Source organism: Chroicocephalus ridibundus, chromosome 13 (genome assembly GCF_963924245.1).
Source record: "Chroicocephalus ridibundus chromosome 13, bChrRid1.1, whole genome shotgun sequence".
NCBI classification, from domain to species: domain Eukaryota; kingdom Metazoa; phylum Chordata; class Aves; order Charadriiformes; family Laridae; genus Chroicocephalus; species Chroicocephalus ridibundus.
The window spans coordinates 4,332,573-4,343,636 of NC_086296.1; the positions used below are offsets into that span (position 1 = coordinate 4,332,573).

At 49.6% G+C, this 11,064-nt stretch overlaps 1 protein-coding gene across 1 annotated transcript; it reads right to left on the reverse strand.

The window, feature by feature from the left end:
- Nucleotides 1-351: 351 nt before the first annotated feature.
- Nucleotides 352-10,011, reverse strand: ALDH2 (aldehyde dehydrogenase 2 family member). Its single transcript, XM_063351598.1, has 13 exons — nt 9,831-10,011; nt 8,613-8,717; nt 7,118-7,258; nt 6,757-6,836; nt 6,438-6,549; nt 5,432-5,560; nt 4,829-4,942; nt 4,348-4,450; nt 3,493-3,677; nt 2,973-3,137; nt 2,510-2,667; nt 1,626-1,740; nt 352-672 (listed from the first exon to the last, which is right to left on the reverse strand). Exons 1-13 carry the CDS (start codon nt 9,960-9,962, stop codon nt 640-642), a joined length of 1,572 nt encoding a protein of 523 aa, XP_063207668.1. The 5' UTR covers nt 9,963-10,011; the 3' UTR covers nt 352-639.
- Between the last annotated feature and the right edge of the window lie 1,053 nt (nt 10,012-11,064).

Sequence of the window (11,064 nt, forward strand, 5' to 3'; positions counted from 1 at the left end):
TCCTAAACCTCCCCTGGCACAACTTGAGGCCGTTCCCTCTTGTCTTGCGTTTGTGCACGCGCTTGAGCTCCCGCTCAGCTCACCGAGACAAACTGCTCCGACAAAGGCAGGGTTAACCTCGCTAATACAAAAACATTTATTGTGAGTAGGTACAATGGGAGCAGCCGGAGCAAACTTTCACCTCACAGATTCACGCTGAGGGGTTGCTCTCCTGCTGGGTTACGCAACTCGGCCTCAGTTCGCTTTGCTTACAGAAGGGAGACGTACGTGTTAGGTGTTTGGGGCAAGGAGTATAGAGCTCCCTGTGTAAACCAACAAAGAATTATTATAAAACCTCCTCCAGACTAGACAAGCATTTAAACGATTTACTGAAAAAAAGCATATTCATCAGATACAGATGCAACAAGCATACACCCATGTAATGCATTAGTACTCAACTGTATTTGGTATTTTAGAAAGATAAAGACAAGTAACATTTTTTAACAAAAGCTCCTTCAGGTACGTTTTAAAGAAACATTTCTTAACGCAGAGTTACATATTTTCCACCTAAGTTCTGTGCGTGTTAAGAAGAGGTTTCCTTGCTTTGTATCTCATGAAGCTGCGTAGGTGTTTCCGAACGCATGGGGAGGCTGCTGTCCTTTAGGAGTTTTTCTGTGGAATTTTCATGGTCACCTAGGAAAAAAAAAAAAAAGTCACAAGTTATTTTCCTGAAGACAGTGGTCAGTTATATTCACTTGAAGGCCAAGAGGCAATACCAGAACCAGAGGACAGTATATCCCAGTCAGTGACTGGGATCACCTTGGTCTGGAGACCAGACTGGAAGGCTCGAAGAGAGGAAGAAGCTCGAAGGCTGGGTCACAGCATCTCTCCAGAGATGCCACTGCTCTTTGAGAGGTGGGAGTGGCACATTTGTTTGTGGAGCTCCTGTACCAGACCAGTCCCCTGCCAGTCACCAGCTGGAGGCCCTCAACCATTATCCACTTTGCTGTACTGTAACTCTGGGGGCATGGGCTCTGCCCAAGAGCTCCGTCACCCTTTAGACATTGCAGCTGCAAGCAGACAGCCTGACAGCCTTTCTCCTTGTCTTACAGGAAATTACTCAGCCTGAGGCGAGGGGGTTGCCTAACACCAGGAACCTCCATCTCCCACATAGACTCAAGGGAGCGGCATCGAGTACTGGTCACTGCTCAGGTTCCCCCTCTTGACTGACGAGTGCCCAGCGTTCATCTGCCAGTCCGTACCTGCAGAAGCTTCTATCCATCTGGCACGCACCCCCAGCACATGCTCTTCTTGTTCTCCACAAAATAAACGCAGGGGGAATTCCATATACTCGCGTTCTTTACAGTGAGAAAGAGCTAAATAGTGCCAAGTGATGCAGGCAATTGGGAATCTATTCGGTCACCTATCCTTATTTTCCTCAGCAGTATAAAGCAAGGCTAGCTTTCTGTTTTAAATACAGTTACATGGAGTTGCGTTTGCGGTTACTTCAGAAGCCCAGTTCCAGTTTTGATTCAAGCATTAGAAGGAAGAATTGCAACTCTCAGGCCAGCCTACACCAGCAGGCACAAATACGATTTGGAGCTGTGGCAGAGGGTTGGGAAGACCTTGGATACAGGCATACTCACATTTTTCACCTCCACATATGCCTCCAGACCATATTCTCCCAGCTCTCGCCCAGTCCCAGAAGCTTTGTAGCCGCCAAATGGGGCTTGCGCACCAAACACATTGTAGCAGTTTACCCTGAAATGGAAAACAAGAATTAAGCACCTGCAGTTTCAGAACTGCTTAATGGAAGAGCCCGTTTGTAGCAAAGGGACACCTTGGCCGTTTACAACAGAGGGACGTCTGAATTTCTAGGCAGAATTTCCGTATTTGTCAGTTCTCTCAGCCAACATAATTAATCAATACTGAAACCTTATCTTCATCAACCAGGAAACAGAAGATCATTAAATCAGTTCACGTCCCATTATCACAGGACCAAACCTCCAGGTTGCCACCCACACCGCCTTCAGAGGACAGATATCAAAAGCATCTGTTCACTCAGCACCATTAAAAAAAAATACAACAGTGAAATATTGGATCTCCAAAATCTCTTGTGCTAGAACAGTAAACTGGCGTCAAAGTACTGACTTTGGCAAAGTCTTCAGCACGGCCTCAGAACACAGAGCAACCGCCACCGCGCAGCCAGGACCGCGCGGACGTGCTGGGTGATCTAATCCCTGCTCGCACTCAGAGCCCTGCAGCAGCTGCTCTCACTGCCAGCTGCAGGACTGGATTTCGCTTCCCCCCATCCCATTCATTAATTCGCAGTGGGAGCATGGAAGCTTAATATACCTAAATTTTACCAACAGTTAGCATTACAGTTGGAGGTCTGACATTACATTCAGTGATGTACACGTCAAATTGGATCCAAAGTAGAGACAGGCTATCAAAGAGCAAACTTAATGAGAAATGGCAGCACATAAGGAAGCTTCCAGCAGTTTAGGGAGAAGGAAGTGCCAAGGCTCACCAAACTGTTCCAGCTCGCAGGCCCTGTGACACATAGTTTGCCTTGTCAATATCCTTTGTAAAGACTGCTGCTGCTAGGCCGTACTTGGAGTCATTTGCTCTCTCAATGACTTCCTCAATGGTTTTGAATTTCAGAATCTGCATGACCGGCCCAAATATCTGCAAAATCCAAACAGAGCAGGTGAAAATCTGTGTAAATTGATCACGGGGGAGGCTGTGGCCGATGCTGGAGTTATGCATGTGTCCTAGAAGTCACACAGGACATCAAGTATCACTTCCCATATTACTAAGTGCCCAGGATGTAACCTGGAGGGAAGTTTAACATGGTAACTTTCTAAGAATCAAGTTTTGCAGTTCATGAATGTCCAGTGCTTGTAGACCTGTGGTTTTTTGCATCAGAGGGGGCAAAATGACAAGGAAGTGCAAAGCTGACAGACAGAAAAGAAAGGCGCTGTGGGTCTCACCTCCTCTCTGGCAATCGTCATGTTGTCCTGCACCTCGCCAAACACAGTTGGCTGGATGAAATAGCCTCTGTCTGCAGCGGGGTTCCCGCCACACAGCAGTTTGGCTCCTTCACGCTTCCCAGTACTAATGTAACCGAGGATCTTCTTAAACTGCTCTTCATCTACCTAGGAGCCATGAGGACAGACAGATCAGCTTCACCTTTACTGGCGGTAAAAAAAAGATTTGACTACAACCTGCTGTGCATGTGACTGTGCTCTAGCAATTCCTCATTTCAACAGACTGCCGAGCCAGCTTCAAAGGGAGACGATAATTTTTAAATGCCAGTGTCAAGTGGAGGTTTTGGAATAATCAGATCAGTTAATTAACTTCTCTCTCCTGCACAAGGAGATAATTGGCACAGTTCAAAGGAGATTAATCAAGAGACCAAAGGATACCTTTCATTCTAATCTCCTGATGCACAACGACTGAAGATTGGGACTATTTCATAAGATAACAGTTCAGGACATTTCCTGCTCTCACCTGAGGCCCCTGTTCCGTTTTAAAGTCAAACGGGTTTCCAACCACCCTGGACTTGGCCTTCTCAACACTCCTCTCCACAAACTCATGATATATATCTTCCTGGACATATGTTCGAGATCCAGCACAGCAGCACTGCCCTTGGTTGAAGAAGAGGGCAAAATGGGCTTGATCCACAGCCCAGTCCACTAAGATTGGGGAGAGGAAAGAAAACCAATAAGCAAACAAAATCAACCAGAGTCAGTAAGTAACTTCTTTTGAACAATTATCATGCAGACTGCTGGAGTATCAGTGATACAAAGTCCTTTCAGTTGACAGGTATTTTCCATGCTCTGGGAGGGCAGAAGTTACATACAGATTTAATTAGTATGAGGGTCTATTAAAGCCCCCATACTAGGGAAAAAAATCTCATCTGAAGGAGATTGGAGTTCGCATTTGAAATTATCAGGTAGTAAGGACAAGTTATTTTAGATCTAGAAGAATTTCCTTCCAAGTCTATATGCAAGAGATGAGGGAACCAGAACTTCACAAGACTAGAAAAAAGCAGTATGCACTAAGAGAAAGAGAAAGCAATGAAAACAAAAATGGAACTAAGACTGAGGGAAGATACTGAAACAATTCTTATTTGTTGATAACTGAACTTCTTCACAGCCCTGAGAAAGAAGTGGGAGTGAAGAACTGCTGATACAGAAATACAGCAGCTACAGCTGGAGGCACGGAGACAGGGTGAGAACAGGCAGGTGGTGTCAGAGACGGAGACTCGTACAACACAAGAGAGGTCTCCTTTCACCTCCAGCTCTGCTTGCAGAAAGCCCACGTAAAAGGTACAGACCAAATATTACGCTAGCAGGTGCTTACCGTCTGCGTCAGACATGATTATGTTGGGACTTTTTCCTCCAAGCTCCAGTGTCACCCTCTTTAGGTTACTCTCTGCTGCAGCCTTCTGGATCAGATGTCCAACCTGCATCGTGAGAACAGGTATTAGGAGTTCACTCCTACAGACAGCGACACCTGGCACGGCGGCTGGTTTTAGATCTCAGTCAGCAGTTTAATAATAATCCCCTCATTGTCAGGGCTTTACAGGAACAACTGAAGACTGCCTAGAGTTTCTCCGCTAGTAAGAAGGAGCTCAAGGGAAACAACAGGAAGTATTCTAAAGAAGGCACCTAAAAAGAGTCTTATGTAAAGTAAAAATAAGTATCACACTCTGAAGTCAGCTGTATTTTTAGAAACAAGGTGTAGAAGGCAAGGCACCTCCAGTATGTTATATAGAAAGGGTATTAGAGCAATGAGATAACCTCTGTATCCCAAGGGCTTAAAGGTTCAGGTACTCCCTTACCTCTGTAGAGCCGGTGAAGGCCACTTTATCTATGTCCATGTGGGAGGAGATGGCAGCCCCTGCAGTGGGCCCATAGCCAGGGATGATGTTCACCACGCCTGGTGGGAATCCAGCCTGCCCGATCAGAGCAGGAAAGAGCAATGTTACTCCTTTTACAAATCAAGGATTTCACCTACCCTCCTCTGTTAGGAACAATTCAGGAGGCATCCCACAAAGAACAGTGCCTTCACTTTAATTCCCTAGGTCTTTAATGTTCAGTTTGCAAGAACCAGGACAACTCCCTGCCCCACATCCTAAGCGTAGTTTGGAGCTATATATGTTAGCTTTCTAATTGCCCTGAAGTTTGTTGTTTAACTGAACCTTAAAGCGTCCTTCCCTAATCAAGATTTATGTCCTCTGCATATGCATTTTTAAGGACAAGTGTGGGTTTTTTTTGCTAAATCAAATGCTAAGATACCCAAGACAATCCAGCCTTTCTTCGGATCAGACAGCCCCTCTCTGTTCCTGTCACATGCCCCCCACAGCTCACCAGTTTGGCTGTATCACACCGCACTCCAGCAGCGACAGCGAGGCAGCAGATGGAAACCCAGCCTTTTCGCTCACCTCTTTGATCAGATTAGCCACGTAGAGAGCACTCAGGGGAGTTTGCTCCGCCACCTTCATCACAACCACATTCCCAGTAGCCAGGGCAGGCCCAAGTTTCCATGCTTGCATCAACAGCGGGAAGTTCCACTGAAAAACAAGGAGGTGTTTGCTGGTCTGAACTTGAAAGTTTCCAATTAATCAGTAAATTGCCAGTGAGCTTCGTTCAAATCAGCTGCAGCACTTATGGAAGCAGTCTTTGATCCTTCCTTAGCTGCTCCTCAACGCTTGGCTCCTTTTCAAGCACTGCCTTCTATTTGTCCAGGAAAAGTGTACTCTGAAGTATGAGGTCTCTCAGTACCGCTGCAAAACCCTAACTTTTGGGGAATTAATCTTTACTGTCAGTTTAACCTCTTTTGAGGCATTTTGAAAGAAATTCTGTTTGTGATGACAGGGCAGTGCAGACCGGTGAGGCGTTTACATTCAGTTCTTGCTCAATGCAAATATGAAAAACATGCAAATACAATATGCAACAAGCAGAATCTGGCTACTCCTATAAAGAGGTAACACTATCCACAGACCATTGTGTAAATATGGCTTTGTTGTTGACAAACCAGCTTGCTAGGCTTGCTACCGGTTACAGAAATAAGATCAGGTACATAAAAGCTGAATTTTGCACGCTAGTTCTCTATTTCCTTATCACACAGAATTTTTGGTTTTAATGCTAGGTAGTAATTTAAACCTAATTGTGGTTCTGAGCCAGATAACTCCTATAAAGGGGTTTAAATTATTTTAATCTTTTTTCAGCAGATACAAAGTAAATCTCTCTCAGAGTCCATGAAATCAACAGGTAGTTCTCTACTGCCAGAGCAAAGTAACAGCCCTCCCAGCTGGTGCAAGCATAATTTCCTTACCACTGGAGGAAGCAGCAGTTCGCAACAGATAATAACTTGCATTTTAAGACAACTCTTCATGGTAACACTGAATTCTTGACATGTTGCGGGAACTACTGATACATTTCACTTACCGGGATAATCTGTCCACAAACTCCCACTGGCTCGAGTCTTGTGTAACAGAAGAAGTCTCCATCTAACGGGATGGTTTTGCCATGGAATTTATCCGACCAACCTGCAAAGTATCTAGCAACAATGAAGTTTTGGTTACTGAATTTAGAATAACAAGTCTCCCATCAAAAGAAAATAAGAGACACTTCCTCCAGCCGCTTGCGTTCCTCCTCAGAAGCATCTACTCTCTGCACGAGCAGAGGTTCAACTACCACGGGCCAGCTGAGCACAAGCGTGGAGCATGAAGAGTTCCTGTGCTGTCGCTCTAGCCTCCATGCCTACCTGAGGCATTTGACTACCATGTCCAGATCCACCAGGTAGGAGATGGAGTATGGTTTCCCATTATCCAGAGTCTCCAGCGCCTGCAAAAACCAATGAGATTGCCTGAAGAGTGAGGTGGGGAAAGTCAGGCATATAGATTTAGATTTGATTCTCAGTTGCAATTCAGGTCAGTTCTGCATGTTGGCCTTTTTGCTTTCAGCTTCCCAAAACTACTTCCCCATCCTTTGTAGCTCTCTCTCACAGTTTTAGCAATAGCCAAAATCCCCATCATACCCCTTGGGCACAAACCACCCATTTCTGCCTCCCTCTCCCCATAGTTAGGGATCGCAGTGGGAGCTCAGCCACAGAGCGCGATACACACCGCCAGGTAAGCCCGGTCCCTCTCGATCAGGTCAGCGAGACGATTCAGCAGCTTCCCCCGATGAGAAGCATCCATCCTCCTCCAAGGCGAGCCCAGCTGGAAAGCTGCCTTGGCTGCCTTAACGGCCTTGTCCACATCTGCCTGCAGAGGAGTCCCGGCAAGAGGGTGAGAAAGGAGTAACCAGCCCCCACTCACTCTCTCAAAACACAGCTCAAGCCCTCCCTGGTCTCCAAGAGAAAACAGCCTCCAGCCAGACAGCATAAGTGGCCGCTAGTGCCATGGTTTTAGGGGCAAGAACTTGCAGCCTTGACAGATGCCTCACTGCAAGACACTCATTGGTCCCAGGGCAGGGGAGCGCACAGGCTGCAGCCCCTGAACCCCCACTTGCCCCACAAGCACCAACCCAGGCACAGCAGCACAGCCTCAGCACAAACACTGCTGCTGGACCAGAGGCAGCTTTCTCTCCCAGTCTGCATCCGCGGGGAGGAGGGAGCAGATGTGGCAGTGAAACAGAGGGTGTAACAGCCGCGCAGCCACCACCTCTGCCTGCTCTCACACTCTCTGTTATTTCAGCTCTGTGGAGCACAAATATTGTCAAGGTATTTCCGCAAAGTCATCTGCTGGGTTAATATTTGTATCCTAGAACAAGGCATGGAAAAAGCTCCAGAAGTGTGGTTTTGATACTTTTTCAGGCTTTGATTTCACCAACACAGTCTAAAGAACTTTTTTTCTTGATCAAATATCTCTAATCCATCATTTTGTCCTGTCAGGGCATTAACTTGTTTCTAGTTGGTTCTCTGTTCTGGCTTGCTGTAATGGTCACGCCAGGACAAGCCAGTCTACCACAGACAAGCAAACAACAAAGGGTTTCCCTCACTCACCCCTCCCTTGGGGAATACAGACAAGTTTCCAGACTGTAGAAAGAACCCAAAATTGCTGGGAAACACCACCTCAGCTCTGCCACAGACTCCTAGAAGGGCCTTGCATAAGGCACGGGATGACTACATGACTCTATTCCCCACCATCTCTTTTTTTTAATTTCCTAGGGCTAGGGACAGTCTCCCACTGCGTGTGTACAGCAGAAAGGGGCTCTTCAGGTGAATGCTGACCTTTTGTCTCCTCTGCTCCCATGACTCTGGGTCACACCGCCAGCACAGCACCCATGGGACTGCAAAGGTACCTGCCTTCATCCCCGCCTGCCCCAGCAACCTCCACCCGCAACTGCTCCCCAGCCTCCCCACATCTATTCCTCTCCGCCCTTTCCAGTCCCGGCTTGCCACTGCTAAGAGACAAAGCCAGAGGGTTTTTGTGGAAAGCGGTAGCCGAGGAAGAACACAAGCAGCACTCGACGTGGTATTTGTACAGGTCAGGCAGTACTGCGAACACAGCACTTGGTGGAGCTGCCTCGGTGAGAGATGAGTTAGTGTCTTCCTCTGCAATCCCCATATACCTGCTCACGCGGAAAACAAACCAATCTCATCAAGAGAACACTTACCTTATCGCCCTCAGCAACCTGGCAGATGACTTCTCCTGTTGCTGGATTGATAGTAGGGAAGGTTTTCTTACTGACTGCATCATGCCACTCATTATTTATGAAAATCTGCAATGAAGAAAGCAAAGCAGTGTTAAGCCTTGGAGCCAGACCTAGGCGAAATCGCTAAGAGCTTTAGTTGTCTGATGGCATCTTAGCAGGCTGTTTAATTAAAACAGACTCAACTTGTGTGGGCTCCAAAACCACGCCAATATGAAGGAGATATTTTAGCCTAAAAGTACACAGCAACAGACACAGCCTCAAGTTCATCAAAAGAATTCACATCTCAGCAAACAGCACGTGAATTGGAAGCGGTTCCCGTCTCAGTAGGTCCCTGCAAGCCCCGGAAGCCTGGCTGGAGCTGCGCAGGGACACCGGGAGGCTCAGGAGACTGAACACTGGGAAAATGCTTCAGGCAGGGATGATACAGTTGATTTTGTAAACAGCACTAGAGCTTTTGGCAGCACTTCCCTGATTAGCTGATTTTAGGTTCCCCGTGTACCGTTCTGAAAGTGAACCAGGCGCACAAGCAGCTTATCCAACTCTTTTGTCCTCAGTAAGGCTGAATTTGTTTTTTTCAGCTCCATGGCAAGAGAGCGTCAGTGCAAAGATCGTGGTGCTCACCGAGAACTTGCTGAACTCTCCGCCAACGGCCGAGGGCCTTGTCACCGTGGCGGGCAGGAGCGGCTGGGGAGGAGAACGAACGCTCGCCCTCCACCAGTGCCTTGCTCAGGTGACGGGACGGTGCTTTCCCCAGGGCATCGAGCAAGGAGCGGGGCTCTCGTCTACCCAGATACCCACCACCAAGGCAGGCACCTTCCCCTCCCTCCGCACGCCCTCTCGCACGGTTTTCTCCTTCGGCTGTTTGCGCCGATGGCAGCGGTCAGCTGCAACAACCGCGGGGACAGAGACAAAGCAGGACACACGACCTTCTGCCCCCCGGCAGCTGCTGCGCCCTGAGTTGCTTTATTTCACAACAAGATTTCCTGCAACGCAAGACTTTGGGCCCAAACCTCCGGCTGCTCCGGGGCCTCCGGGGCTGTCCCCCGCCCCAAACCGGGCTCGCAGCCCGGTGCGGCCGAGCCGGGGAGCCCCAGCCCCTCCCCGTCCCAGCCCAGCTCGCCGCGGGGGAAGCTACCGCTACCGCTGCCGCCCCCCGTCCGGTCCCCGCCGCGGCCCTACCTTGTTGCAGGCGATGTCGGGGCGCGGGTTGGGCGCCGGGATGGGGGAGGCGGCGGCGGTGGCCGAGAAGGGCGCACCGAGCCGGGCCGGGCCCCGGCACAGCCGGGAGACGTTCACCGCCGCCCGCAACATGCTGCGCTGCGCTGGGCCGGGCAGACGGAGCGGCCCCGGCTCCTCCGGGGCGGCCCCGCACCGCCCCCGCACCGCCCCCGCTCCGCCCGCCTGGGCGCGGCGGGGCCCGGCTGGGCTCGGTTCGGCACGGCCCGGCTCCGTTCTGCCCGCATCGGCACGGCCCAAGGGGAAACGAGTGGATACGACTCGGTTCTGGTGGAATTGGGTGGGCTCAGCTTGGTTCGGGCAGCGCGGTTTGGATCAGCTGGGTGCTGCTGGGGTCAGCCTGGCATGGCTCAGCCTGGCACAGCTCAGTTCGGCCACATTCATGGAATCACAGAATGGTTTGAGTTGGAAGCGACCTTAAAGATCATCTCATTCCAAACCCCCTGCCCTGGGCAGGGACACCTCCCACTAGGGCAGATTGCTCAAAACCCCATCCAGCCTGGCCTTGAACACCTCCGGGGATGGGGCACCCACAGCTTCTCTGGGCAACCTGTTCACATGTCTTACCACCATCTTAGTGGAAAATTTCTTCCTGATATCTAATCTAAATCTGCCCTCTTCCAGTTTGAAGCTATCACCCCTCATCCTATCACTACATGCCCTTCTAAAAAGTCCCTCTCCAGCTTTCTTGCAGGCCCCCCCTTCAGATACTGGAAGGCTGCTATAAGGCCTCCCTGGAGCTTTCTCTTCCCCAGACTGAACACCACCAACTTTCTCAGCCTGTCCTCACAGCAGAGGGGCTCCAGCCCTCCCAGCATCTTCATGGCCCTCCTCTGGCCCTGCTCCAACAGGTCCATGTCTTTCTTGTGCTGAGGACTCCAGAGCTGGACACGGTACTCCAGGTGGGGTCTCATGAGAGACCATTAGAGGGGGAGAATCACCTCCCTCGACCTGCTGGCCAGCCCAGCTCAGATCAAATCACACTGGCATGGCTTGGTTTTGGTGCACCAGCACCAGCACTGACTGTCCCTGACCGTGTCTGTGCCCAGGGAACTTTGTGCAGGCAACAAGGAGGAGAAAGGCAGCAGAAAACCAGAAACATCTCTGTTGCGCTGGTTCGTTTTTTGGGAAGGTGGTGTGAGGAGGTAAATGGTTGGGGACTCCTGGTTACCTGGAC

Coding starts and splice junctions, on each gene's coding strand:
- ALDH2 (XM_063351598.1), bottom strand. CDS start 9,962: ATGTTGCGGGCGGCGGTGAACGTCTCCCGGCTGTGCCGGGGCCCGGCC. Junction 6,550..6,756: donor ATGGTAGTCAAATGCCTCAG/GTAGGCATGGAG, acceptor CATTGTTGCTAG/ATACTTTGCAGGTTGGTCGG. Junction 2,668..2,972: donor TGACGATTGCCAGAGAGGAG/GTGAGACCCACA, acceptor TGGATTTTGCAG/ATATTTGGGCCGGTCATGCA.